This window comes from Bubalus kerabau, chromosome 6, assembly GCF_029407905.1.
Source record: "Bubalus kerabau isolate K-KA32 ecotype Philippines breed swamp buffalo chromosome 6, PCC_UOA_SB_1v2, whole genome shotgun sequence".
Classification (NCBI taxonomy): domain Eukaryota; kingdom Metazoa; phylum Chordata; class Mammalia; order Artiodactyla; family Bovidae; genus Bubalus; species Bubalus kerabau.
Genome location: NC_073629.1, coordinates 22,433,612 through 22,447,268, shown reverse-complemented (window position 1 = coordinate 22,447,268; position 13,657 = coordinate 22,433,612). Strand labels below are relative to the sequence as shown.

The 13,657-nt window shown below is 44.8% G+C and overlaps 2 protein-coding genes across 3 annotated transcripts; both read right to left on the bottom strand.

Moving 5' to 3' along the window:
* Nucleotides 1-39: 39 nt before the first annotated feature.
* On the bottom strand, nucleotides 40-5,649 carry PEX11B (peroxisomal biogenesis factor 11 beta). Its single transcript, XM_055584513.1, has 4 exons — nucleotides 5,532-5,649; nucleotides 4,626-4,741; nucleotides 4,019-4,220; nucleotides 40-1,244 (listed from the first exon to the last, which is right to left on the bottom strand). Exons 1-4 carry the CDS (start codon nucleotides 5,585-5,587, stop codon nucleotides 842-844), a joined length of 777 nt encoding a protein of 258 aa, XP_055440488.1. The 5' UTR covers nucleotides 5,588-5,649; the 3' UTR covers nucleotides 40-841.
* Nucleotides 5,650-11,203: 5,554 nt separating this feature from the next.
* Nucleotides 11,204-13,243, bottom strand: RBM8A (RNA binding motif protein 8A). Of its 2 annotated transcripts, none has more exons than XM_055584516.1 (6): nucleotides 13,088-13,243; nucleotides 12,771-12,830; nucleotides 12,568-12,645; nucleotides 11,952-12,088; nucleotides 11,543-11,679; nucleotides 11,204-11,411 (listed from the first exon to the last, which is right to left on the bottom strand). In XM_055584516.1, exons 1-6 carry the CDS (start codon nucleotides 13,152-13,154, stop codon nucleotides 11,366-11,368), a joined length of 525 nt encoding a protein of 174 aa, XP_055440491.1. In that variant the 5' UTR covers nucleotides 13,155-13,243; the 3' UTR covers nucleotides 11,204-11,365. The 2 variants fall into 2 exon arrangements, with proteins under 2 accessions (XP_055440491.1, XP_055440492.1); XM_055584517.1 differs by having other exon boundaries at nucleotides 12,568-12,642.
* Between the last annotated feature and the right edge of the window lie 414 nt (nucleotides 13,244-13,657).

The following is a 13,657-nucleotide window of genomic DNA, read 5'->3' as shown; positions in this document are numbered from 1 at the left end:
GGCCTCAGATGACCAGAACACACAGGACCAGACCAAATATCAATGAGCAAATTGATCTTTAATCTGCTAACCTGGAAGGCTTGCTGTCCATCATGGGCTTGGGCCTCAGCTATTTACACAGAATCATTGTACAATATTTACAAGATGCTAAACATAGCATCATTCTGGATAGGCAAAGAAGGGGTATGGAAAGGCTAGAACAAAGCCATGAAATCAAAGTGTAAGCAGAAACTTGCAGGTGTGAGTAGAAAGAAGGGGAATGGCAAATCATGAGGGAGGGCAGTGAGGTAGACATGAGCGAGGAAAAGGAAGCATGAAAGTACTTCTGGTGCACGTGGGAAGAGCCCACTGGGACGCGAAGCCTTTAAAATTATGGTCTGGAGTCTGGAGGCAAAAATAACTGCCACAAGTCACTTTTGTGAGGAAAAGGAAGAAGGCAATTAGAACATTACAGACCATACCTTCTACTTCCCATACCAAAAAGTAATTCTGCTGATTAAATTCCTATGACAGGGGGCTGAGAAGGTACAAAGGGGATACAGAGACAGAATCTTAAACAGACTTAAGAGACAGTAAGAAGAGTCAGGAGAGACACAGGCAATGCAATGAAGGAGGAAAAGAACAAAAGCTCCAGCAGATCTGAACATCTGAATCATCCAGTTGATTTCACAAATCACCTTTCCTCATCTCATCTTCCCCAAAGCTCCTTTCTTTTATTCCCAAATCTCTGGATTTTTAACTTTAACCAAAGAGTGGAGTTAGAATGAGGCTGGGACACAGGGACAATCTATAAAATTCCATCTCACCAATTCCGGTCCCCTCCTTATCCTGTACCAGCATTTCAGGGCTTGAGTCGTAGCCAAGGGCAGATTAGGGTGAGAATAGACAGGATGGAGGACACGAGGCCACAAAGCCCCACAGTCCCAGGGCCACAGCGCCAGAGGCCTAGTTTGTCCAGTGGGATGAAGAGATCACAGGCATTTCTGACCACATCCAGCAGGAGAGGGGGATGACCCCGCAGGACCCGAGCCAGCAGCAGGACCCGGAGCCGAAGCTTCAGAGCCACCTGAGGCAGACCTCTTCCTGGAACCCCTGGACCCCCAGGTCCTCCAGTTTCAACTCCTCCTGGGACTCCTCCAGAACCTTTCAGTCGCCGGCTACAAGCTGAAGACTCTTGTTCCATCAGTAGGCGGATCTCATAAGCATCACGGCTCAAATTCATGATGAGGGAAAACAGATAGTACCTGGGATACACAGGGAAGAAGGGTCAGGATGGGTACATATACCCACCTAGCAAATCCAACAGAACACTTAAACTTTTTTCCCTCATAGTGCAAACAGATTATACATTAGAATATCAGAAGTAAATGTTATTACCATTAGAAATGTCCTTCCATCTTTCTGTAACTAATGTGTTTATGTATGTGTACCTTAAGATCTTGGTTTAAAAGTAATGAAGATCATGATATAGTCCAAGATTAACCTCAAATTTCACTTTTCCACTTGGCAACCCATTAGCACACATGTATTCAACCTGAACTACAATAATGCAACTTTTTTTTTAAAAAAAGAACAGCCTCAGTTGTTTCAAAGATTCACACACATAATTTAAATCCAATCCTTTTGTTAAAAGGAGAAAAAAAAAAAAAGAAGCCAAGCTTGCCAAATGTTTTAGATTATAAATTCCTTAAGAACAGCCTACATTAAAAAAAATTTTTTAAATCATTCTGAAAACAGTGGTCTGTATTCAGTATAACTGTCCTACCTCTAATATAGACCCTGAATTCAATCACATCTATCTATTATACTCAGACCATAGTCTAAGCCAGGGGTCCCCAATCCCTGGAACCGGGCAGTACAGCAGGAGGTAAGTGGCAGGTAAGCCAGCAAAGCTTCATCTGTATTTACAGCCTCTCCCTATTGCTTGCACCCCCTTGGTCTGTGGAAAAATTTTCCACAAAACTGGTTCCTGGTGCCAAGAAGGTTGGGGACCACTAGTCTAACCAACCATCATCTCTTGCTTGAACTACTACTTCAGTCTTTTAACTGGTTTCCCCATGGTCACTCTTGCCCACCACACCTAACAATCTAATTTCATATAACAGCTGGCATAAATGTATATCACAATATACCCTTTCTTAAAATTCTTGATGGTTTCCTTCCTATCACATTTAGACTAAAATACTACAGAACCTAACAAGTGACTCTGCCTCTCTAACTCTATCTTGTACCATTCTTTCCCTCAACCACTAGGCTCCAACCACGGTTTCTTTTTATATTTTGATCCCATTCAGTGATCCCTGCTTTAGGACCTTTATATTACCTAGTCCCTCAATCTGGAATATTCTCCCTCCAAAACCTTCACATGGCTGGCTCTTCCTTGCACTTCATGTCTGAGTGTAAATGTCACCTCTTCATAGAGGTCTTCTCTGACCGCCCACTCTAAAATAGCAAGCCATTTACCATCTTATCACTTGACCCTATTTTAATTTCCTGCACAGCATTGACCACTCTGTGATGCTTTTCTTATTTACTGTGTCTTTGTCCCTTCCCATTACAATGTAAGCTCCACAGGAGCAAGGATCTTGTTTGTCTTTACCACTGCATCCTTGTGTCTAGACTTAGGCCGAGCACATAGTAAGAGCTAAAGAAATATTTATGGAATGAAAGAGTAGACAGGGCATAGAAACTCTTCTAGAGAGTTGCTTTTCCATACCATTCTATCCATGCCTCTGCCCCCACCCCTCATATACCATAAGCCTTGTTATAACTGTAAATCACCGAGAAAGATGAAAAGCAGGACATAAGCAGAGATGGAAAGAAGCAATATAATGTAAAATAACAAAGTGAATCATAGGGAAGCAAAAAACAAATATAGGTAATATATAGACAGAAAATTTTATTCTCAAATCATATTCCTTTCCACCTTCACTACCAGCCTGCTCTTTAATCCAAGCCAACACCATTTCATGGTCACATTAGAGAATCTTCTCCTCTTTAGTGCTACTGCAATCCATTTTCCCCAGTACAGAAAGACAGATCTTCTAAATGCAATTTGAATCATGTCACATACCTGCTCAGAACCACTGGACTTAAAATTTAAACAAAACTAAATGAAAAAAATCCTACCATTACCTAGACGACCTTGCATGAATGATCTGGCCCTGGTCTACCTCTCCAGTTTGAATTTATGCCCTTCCTCAATACTGTCAACCACACTCTTTCTTTCCACCTCTTTAATTCCAAGAAGTCTTTCTTGCCTCAAGGCCTTAGAATGAGTTATTTTCTGTTTCTTCTTTCTACTGCTTGCTTTGTATAACTTCTACTCAGACTTCAGGTCTGAAATAAAATTTTTCTCAAAGGGTTCTTTTTTTCCTGACCTTTCTATCCAGATTAGCTCCCCCTGTTATAAAGCTCTAATATCCTATATATGTGCTAAGTCGCTTCAGTTGTGTCCAACTCTGACGCTATGGACTGTATCTTGCCAGGCTCCTCTGTCCATGGAATCCTCCAGGCAAGAATACTGGAGTGGGTTGCCATGCCCTCCTCCAGGGGCTAACATCCTATACTTTCCCACAAATATTCGGTTTGGTGATTATTTGTTTTAATATCAGACTCTCCTACTAAACTAGAAGCTTCATGAGAGCAGGAACCATATCTACTTAGCTCTTTGCTTTATTCCCTGGCTCACAGTAAGCAGCTACTAAGTATTTTTAGAATGAATGAATGTGTAGACAGTGAGGGGCATAAATCTGTGGTATAGACAGAAGAAGAATTGAAGCAATATAATTAATATCTAGTATTGTCCAATCTTAGTCATTCACCATGAAAGAGCATCTGTCTTCCATCTGCCCCCATTCATTATTCTCTGATGGTTTAAGATCTAAATGAAGATTGGAAGCCAACTGATTCAGATGTGTATATTCTGGGAAGACCCTAAAAGATCGTTCTCTCATGAAAGGCAAGGTAGGTAGTATGAAGAATACGATAGACCTTGTAGGATAAAAGAATATCAAACCTGAAAGAACGCTGGGCCCACTTCTCCTGATCCACACGGGGAGCGAGTCCAGACTTCCCAGCCCAAAGGACATTGTCACAGGCGAAGTACAAGGCTCTGTTGAGATGACTAACAGTGATGCAGAATCTCAGGACAACATCTGACAGGTGCACAGCTCGTTTGGCTGACTCAAGGGCATCTGCTGAGTTACCGAGGCGCAGAACTTGTGGAGATTAGCAACGGAAAGCAAGGATTTGAAAGTAGAAAGGCAAACAGAGAGCAAGATACAGAGAAAGAGAGAAAGCAAGAGAATCAAAGTCAGGCAAGTAATAGAAACAATAATAAACAATTTTTTAAAAAACAGCAGAAAGTTCAATCCTTTTTAGTTCAAATTTTTTATTAATTTGTGTCCCAGTTTAGCTTTCTCAAATCTGCCTCGTTCTCTCCAATCCCTCACTGACCTTATCCCTGCTCTCTTTTCTCAGCTGGGAGGCCTGCACAGGATAAGTACAGATAAGGCAAACCATGATGAATTGGCACTGGTCAAAAATAGGAAGGAGGGACTAAGGAATAATGGCTGGGGATGGAAGAAGTGTGGAGTAATAAAAGGAAAGGCCTAATTACTTACGCTTTCTTCCTAGGCTCAGATGACCTTCCAGTTGTCGAATCTGTTTCTGTAACTCAGGACTGGCCCCATGTTTCTGCAGTGCATGGCCAAGAAGGGAGCAAGCATATTGGGCAGCCCTGGAGGACAGGTAAGGTAAGGTAGAGACCTCCTTTATCTCCCCCTCAAAGATGTCCTCCAAAGGGCAACCATGGATCACCCCCTTCCCAGTTTGAGACCATTCCCTTTCCTGCTCTTCAGGCCTATATCTTAGTTTCTCCAAAGGGCATTGAGGATATAAAGGAGCCTAGTAGGGGCTGGGAAACACTACGAATTGAAGAAATAAGGGATTTAACAATGATGCAGCCTGAAGAGGACAGTGAAGAAGGCAGGAGGACCATCGCAAGATCATAAGCACCTCAGTGTGAGTGTGTAATGTTCTGTGAGGGGGTGAGAGATGGCTGAAGAACAGGTTAGTCTTCAAAATAGGTGAACTAAGGCCCTTGAGATGAATGAAGACTAGAAGGCAGGGCGGACGTGGAGGAGCTCGTGGGTGACAGTAGGGTAAAGGGGCCAACGGGAACTCAGGAGTGCCTCCTTAGCTCTGAGGACACAGTCCAGATCGCTATCTGTCACAGGGAGAACGCTCCTCCTCCCACCGTCGCCCAGGGAGGAAAGTGTTGGTCTTATATGAACACACAACCCTGAGCCGCCTCCCCGCTAGCCCACTCGTGCCTCAGTTTCCCCATCTTTCTCACGAGCAGGAACGAATCAAGGCCTCGCGGCCGGCTCAAATCAGCCCCTCGCCGTCCGTCCGGGCCCCCGTAGCCCGAGTTGACCCTTTTTGACCCCCGTAGTGTGAACTGACCTCGCCTCACGAGGCTCTTCCTCTGCCCTCCCGCCCGCCCCCCTTTCCTATTCGGGCCGCACCTACACAGTCGCTCCCGGGCCTGGCTCTGGGCGCTGAAGCGGACCCAGGCGTCCATGACAGCGGCAGCACCCGTTCTGCAGCTCCGCTCCCGCCTCGATTCCCGCCCCTAGTCACGCCTCCCGGACGACCCAACGGTGCCGCACGAGGGACAAACATCATCAGAAAATAAAGCGAGTGGAGCCGGCCCCTGAAACGTAATTTCAGAACCAGAAGCACTTGTCTCTGGGCCTACATCTGCATGGTTTGTGTGTTTGGCAGGGCGTACTGGGGGAGGTGGAGGGGTGTGTGTGTGTGTGCGTGGTCTCCGTCGTCTCGTTCTCTAATCAGAAGATCTCTATTTCCTGAGCAAGTCTCCAGAAGCACAGTCGTCTTTAAATATTCTGGACCAAGGGCGAGGCTTGCAGGAGTCGGGGCGGAGCGAGAAGGCGCCGCAGTGCTCTCTCCAGCACCACTAGGATGGGGTTGCCCCTGACCCAGGGGTGCTTACAGCGGAACACTCGCAGCACACACACACACTCCCTCTCACGCTCCTATCGAATTCAGGGCTCCAGGGGCTAAAGGAGCCTGCGGAAGTAGAAGCCAGCACCAGATTCCTTCCTGGTCCCTACAAGCCCCTGACAGTTGGACAGGTGACCTCCAGATTACAGACGGAGTCTCCAGAGATAGAGGCTTTAGTGGACGAAATTCGCAAAATAACCATCTCAGATCCTGAGAAGGAGGGAGAAGAAACTGGACGCAGCTCACCTCTTCAGATCCACACTTCATCGCCCCGCCCCTTTTCTTTTCAGGTCACCATGTCTGCAGGCAACGTCACCCCTTGGGGTCATCAGCGGCGGGGGAGGAGGTCTGGGTAGGATCAGGAGTAGAGGTGGAGGGCGCAGAGCTGCCCACCTTCTCAGTTGCCGCCAAGGTGCGAATGGGAGTGACTGTCGTGCTGTTTGTTTCTTCGGCTGGAGGGAACCTGGCCGTGCTGTGGTCAGTGAAACGGCCGCAACCCAGCCAACTCCGTCCCTCTCCGGTACGACGACTGTTCGCCCATTTAGCAGTTGCCGACTTACTGGTCACTTTTGTGGTTATGCCCCTAGATGCGACCTGGAATATCACTGCTCAATGGCTGGCCGGGGACATTGCATGTCGGACACTCATGTTCCTGAAACAGGTGGCCATGTATGCCGCAGCTTTCCTGCCTGGTTATTGGGCTCGACCACCAGGCAGCCGTACTCCACCCGTTTGGACCGCGCTCAGCTGGAAGGAAACTTCTTGGGGTAGCCTGGGGACTCAGCTTCCTGCTCGCCTTGCCCCAGGTGAGTGACTTGGGACTCAGGGCTAGACTGGACAAGAATTTGAGTACACAACATGAGCCTCTGGATTTAAGGGGTGTGCTTGGCCATGGTCAACATTAATCCTCAGAGTGGGAGCCTCTGCTCTTTTGCTAGTTAAGATCATTGCATGTTAATTTGTATTTCTATTGAGTCTTTGTTTTTACTACACTTGGCTTCCACCTCTTTGCATCATCGTAGGCCCACCTTCTTCAGATTATTGCAGGAAAGCTTCAGAGCATGGAGTTTCCTCCATGGGAAGACATTAAGAAGACAGTGACAAGAAAACTAAAAAAAAAAAAGTGAAATCCAGGACTTTGGGTAAAACTTTGTGATACCTTCATTCATCAATTAAAAAAAAAAAAAATGCAGTTCCCCCAGGTGCATTAAATGCTCTATCAAGGATAGAGCAACAAAGTCTTGCCTTCAAGAAATTTACAGATGAGTGCAGAGTCAAATAAGTAGGCAATTACAATATAATGTCCAGTTAAGTGTTATGCTAAAGCTAAGCATAAGGAGCTAAGGAACAATGGGGGGTATCTGACCCACTTTTGGTCATTCAGGGAAAGCTTCCTGACTTCCTAGAGATATCAAAATTTCATTCTTGAAAGATAGGTGTTAAGACAAAGCAGGAGGAATGCTGGAGAAGGTGGAGGGTAGAAAATCTCAAAAGTAATCGCAGTTAAAGTTGAGGGCTAGAAAATGGCAAGTAATGAGCCTGGAGGGGAAGGAAGAACCAATTTCACAAATATTAAGCTTGTACTTTATCCTAAGGGCAGTGGGGAAACACTAAAGTAAAAGGTAGAGAGTAACATAATCAGATTTGCATTTTTTACTCTAGCTTTATTGTGTCAAAATGGAAACAAAAGGGTGCATCTGAACTTGAGTACCAATTAATCAAATCTCAGTATTGAAAACAAACTATAAATCTAGAAGAAAAAAAAAGCTAAATATAGAGCAATTCCTTCAAAACAAAACCACTACCACCATCTGGGAAAAGGGAGTAAAGCAGCGTCTCTGAGCCTGTGGTTGGGATTATGTCAGGGAGAGGGGTAACATTTCAGTCTCTGGAATAATGCATTGTAGTCACATTTAAGATTGGATTCTTAAATCCTCAAATATTAGAAATGTAACTACCAAAAGTTAGTCTGACTGCAGTTCTAAGACAAACAAAAAATACTGCTTCCAACAGTATGTTGTAAACAGGACCCCTTTGCCTGTTGCCTCAGTGCAAAAGAAATTAATTGGGTTTATATGAAATGAATTTTAGAAGTGGACTGGGAATTAGAATTAGGACTGTTTTTGTTGTTTGTATTAATTTGCTCTGTTTTTTTCTGAGTCTAGGCTCTACCACTAACTAGCTGGATAACTTTGGCTAAATCACTTGAAATCCATAGACCACAAGATTATGGAATAGATGAATTTCATCCTTCCTTGGAGACTGACAGTCCAATAATGCAATTTCTATTTGCTTCAATAGCAAACTGATGGTAACATGATTCAGGTGCAAAAAGTGTTCTTTTGGGTTCCAAATTATCAACCTCTTTAAAAAAAAATTATCAACCTCTTGTATAAATTCTGCAATGCCATATGTTGCATTTAAAATATGTCAATTAAAAATTGTTAGCATGGTCAAGGGAATATTGGTGTAGTTAGAAATTATTTTCGTAGACTCATTTCCAAGTATCAGAAATAAAGGTTTCTATAGTAGGTGGTAAAATATAAAATGCATATAAAATAGTCAGAGGCTGGACTAAAATGTAAGTCCCCAAACCTTGCCTATTTTTAAACCTTCTCACAAGTCAGATGTTTCTAGGTATAGTGCCAAGCCATGCACACACACCACCCTCACCACAGCGCTCCCCCCGCCCCCGCCCCCCAGCCCCACCACCAAAAGAAAAAAAAAAAAAACCCATCCAGGAATATATGGACTCAAGATAGGAGTAAAGGAAAGACCACTCCCCAACTAGAATAGCCTGGTCTAACTCCAATCAGTTCATAAAATCATGTCTGTGACTAAAACTATTCACTTTTCCTAAAAGTCCCTCATGCCAGCTGAAATCCCTTTCTGAAAGGCCTCATATCTAGGAATTTGATACCTACTAAATTTGCCTTTTAGCAAACTAATACTGACTCAATCTACCTTACCTGAACTAAGGTACAAACCCTGAAGCTCTCAACTGAAAAATGCTCTTTACTGATTCAAACCAAAAACAAGTTTACCAAAAAAAGGAGGGGCAGCCAACAGCATTTGGAAAATGTTAAATTTTATTGTTATTTCACCATTATAATTATTGTACATAGGACTATTACTAAAGTCACTTTAGAGAGTGACCGCAAAATAGCCTGCAACTCTAGCACCTCCCATTTTATACAAGATTTCTTTTTCCCACAGAATTAATCACAGACACATCAGGAAAATAATTTCAGCTAAAAATGGTGAGGGAAAAAAAAATGTGGGTGAGGTGGTAGAGATATACTCTTATAAAATGGTAGATAGTACTCAAAAGACAGGATCCTTTAAGTTCTGGATTTAATAAGCATAGCCTAAGAGGAAAATAGAGATTTTCAAGATACATTTCTAACCTTTTAAATATGGCACCACGGATGTACCATTACTCAGCACTGCAGGGAATTAAGAATGGATTGAGATTATGCACTGTATTAGCTCCCAAATTTCTTAACAATCACACACACACAAAAGAATGAATTAATCGGGAGACAGTGTTGAATTGGTAGGTAGCTTGGCAGGGGAGACGGGAGACCAGTTCTAATAGTCCTTGACTCCAATCTAGCTGTTTCTGTTCCATCCAGTCTGACGCGCTGGTCCAGGTCCCTTCACTCAGTGTGTCACCAAAGGCAGCTTCAAGACTCAATGGCAAGAGATCATCTATAACCTCTTCATCTGCTGCCTCTGATTGCAATGACCATCTGCTATAGCCACATTGTCTGCAGTGTGTCTACTCCCCAGACAAGGAAGGGGAACCATGGTGAGACTCCAACCTCCAGGCCCTAACCCATACCCTAAAACTATTGTCTAGCCTCATTAATATGATAGCTATCTATCAAACCAAGGGGCTTGCCCAGTGGCTTAGTGGTAAATAATCTGCCTGCACTGCAGAACATTCGAGTTCAATCCCTGGGTTGGGAAGATCCCCTGCAGAAGGAAATGGCAGCCCATTCCAGTATTCTTGACTGGGAAACCCCATGGACAGAGGAGCCTGGTGGGTTATAGCCTGTGGGGTCACAAAAGAATTGGATGCAACTTAGCGACTAACAACAAACGGTATCTCTAGCAGCTAATGCCACACTAATTTCATTGAATGCCTTCAATTCTAACCAGCCACTAGCCATCATTCTCTGAAGTTGAGTTAGCTAGGCAAGAATTAAGAAGGGTGATCAGTATTCTCCTTTGCTCTTGGACACCAACAACACTTCAAACAGACTTTGTAGCTTCAGTGTACCATAGCACCTCAAATTGAAACCTTTTTTCCAGCATGTCTGTCATAATCCCTGATGGGAAGGGAGCATATAGTCCCAGGTTGGGAAGGGGAGGAGGGCTTGCAGCTTCTCTATTTATAGAGGGAAGAGCTCTATCTCACAATTTCTGCCTATCAATTTAGAAGCTGAGTGGTTCTGAATTTGAGTGAATTTTCTAAATTCCCAGCCCCTGCAGGTGAATTTGCCCTCTGCCGCTCCTTATACAGTCACTCCTGTGTTCATCATCGGGCCCTAAGACTGGCCCTACTTATCCTGCTGACCTTCATCTTCTGCTGGACACCTTATTACCTTCTGGGTCTTTGGTACTGGTTCTCTCCCACCATGCTAACTGAAGTGCCTCCTAGCCTCAGCCACATCCTTTTCCTCTTTGGCCTCCTCAGTGCTCCTCTGGATCCTCTCCTCTATGGGGCCTTCACCTTTGGATGCTGAAGAGGGCATCAAGAACATAGTATAGACTCCTCCAGGGAAGGAGGTTCTGGAAGAGTGCCCCAACAGGAGATTCAAGCTCTTAGACAGATAGAAGTACAAACAAATGTGGCAGTAAGAAACACAGGAGAGAAAAAAGAGACATTTCTATGATACCACTTGCTCAGGACAGCATATATAGGAACAGAATGATTATTCCTTACTGTCATGAGAATATCTTACTTCTACCCTTGCTCTCTTAGCTTCGAAGAAAAAGAAATACTGAGCAGTGTCTCTACTTGACCCTAGCTGACACTGGAGACTATCTAACATAGAAACTCACACAGAATTCAGTCCCTGGGAGAAATATCTTCACAGTGACCCATACTGCCTCACTGTAAATAGTACTCCAGAGCTTGCAATATTAGAAAAGGGAAGTTAAGTAATTAGAAAACAAAAATTGTACATTTATTCATAATTCAAAAGAAACACTAAACAGGGTAAGAGATTAAATATAAACACAGTGAGTTCCACCCCAGCCGTATTTCTCCAAGGTTGCATGGTCAAATGGAATCTCTGGAGAGAACACCTGAACAACAGAGGATGGGTCAGCGACGTCTCCGGTCTGGACTCCTGCTGCGTCTTCGACCACCTCTACAAAGAAGGAAAAGGGGCAGGGCCCATGAGACGAACATAATACTATGTCCTGCTTTTATAATATTTATAATATTCTGCTTTGCTCATACTCCTTCCACTAAAATAATGTTTTTCCCTCTGCACTTTACCTCCTCTTGCCCTTGGGTGGACCCCGAACAAAACACCAGTCCACGCTGATTGGCTGTCCCATCAAATCCTGGCCATTGAGTCCCTCCATAGCAGCCTGGGCCTCCTTGTATGTTTCATACTCAACTAGAGTATACCCCTGGAACAAGAAAAAGACAGATTATCAAAACTCCATCAAGCTTTTCTCTACTCAACTAGAAAAACCTATCAACCTTAAACAACAAATGCATGTCACATCCCTGTTATACATACTATTTGTCTGTCTGTTTCTGCCTCTTTGCTATGTCTAACAATCAATTCCCAATCTCATTTTATTTCAACTCTTGGCCAACCACAGCCAACTTTGAAGAACTACCAATGCTGTCTAAGGGTTATGGATGAAGAGAGGCAATGGAGTATGGCTCAAGATACCTTTAGATATCCTGTACGTCTGTCCAGATTGAGATGGATATTTTTTATTTCTCCATACTCTGCAAATTTATCATGGATGTCTTCTTCCGTGGCTTCCTCATGGACTCCAGTGACAAAGAGAATCCAACCTTCAACAGCTGTAGGTAGGGGAACGAAGGAAAGTTGTTTGAGCACAAGAAACACTTAAGCAAGATCACACAAGTAGAGTGTGTGCAGGCTCCGCAGAGATTGGTTAAGCGACCTCTGACTACATTTCTCAGTTCAGTTCAGTCGCTCAGTCGTGTCCGACTTTTTGCGACCCCATGAATCGCAGCACTCCAGGCCTCCCTGTCCATCACCAACTCCCGGAGTTCACTCAGACTCACGTCCATCGAGTCAGTGATGCCATCCAGCCATCTCATCCTCTGTCGTCTCCTTCTCCTCCTGCCCCCAATCCCTCCCAGCATCAGAGTCTTTTCCAATGAGTCAACTCTTCGCATGAGGTGGCCAAAGTACTGGAGTTTCAGCTTTAGCATCACTCCTTCCAAAGAAATCCCAGGGCTCCATTCCTACTGGGTTTTATTTCATTGGTCCCTAACTCTGTACAGACAGATCCCTACAGGTTCCATTTACTTACAGCGTTGTGGTCCGGGTTCATCGCCATCCTGCTCCACGCTGTCATAATCCTCACGCATCCGCGCTCGAGACCCCTCTTCTATTAGAAACACACAGCAGATCACCGGAAATCCCCCTTCTCCCACTGTTCACCGTAGGTCTGAATGGGGATTCCAAAACTCGTAGCTCTCTCCATTCGACCCCATTCCACCCACAAACACTCACCGGAGCCAAAGCCACGGCCCTTCCGTTTCTTCGCTTTTTCTTTTAGTTTGTGGATGCTCTCTGGAGCCCCAGAAGAAAAGGAATAAGTGAAAAAGGTAACAGTTGTTTACAACAGTATTTTCTCTGCAAGACATTATCTGAAAGCAAACCCCCTTCCCGGCCCGCCCCTCTTCCGCCCAAAGGGGGCGGAGTCTCCAACCAACAGAACCCGGTTCCCTGGCTCGTATCCTCCCCACTGGGGAGAAAGATTATATTTTCCTAAAACGTCCTTTTCTCGCACCTTCCCCGCTTCCCGCAGCCGCCTCCACTGTCCTCACCGTCCCCATCCTCATCCATGGCGAAATCCTCGCCCCCAGCCTCATGAAGATCAAGTACGTCCGCCATCTTTCCTTCCTTCCAACTCTCGTCCGTGCCGCTCAGGCACTTGGCTCCTCGGGAAACTGTCGCGGAGGGAAAAGGTCATCAATCAAGTTGACCAATTAAAAACTAATACTAGGTCCCGCCCTCGGCGCGGTAAAAATACGCAATGGAGGCGGGCCTAGTTTGGGAAGATACCGGAAGTGTTACTGTAGCCATCTTGAGCGCGTCAAGAGCTGATCGCTGCACCCGTGTGCGGCGAGGTAGGGGGTAGGCGGGGCTAGTGAGTTCCTCTTAACCAGAGTTTCGGACAGGACTGAGCCCCTAACACTAAGTAACTTAACCAGAGCAGCCAACGAAAAGAAACTACTAACAGTGAAAAAGTGAAAGTGTTAGCCGCTAAGTCGGGTCAGTTCTTTGCGATCCCATGGGCTGTAGCCCGCCAGGCTCCTCTGTCCATGGAGTTCTCCAGGCAAGAATACTGGAGGGGGTTGCCATTTCCTTGTGAAGCCCAGCCGAATTTTTATTAG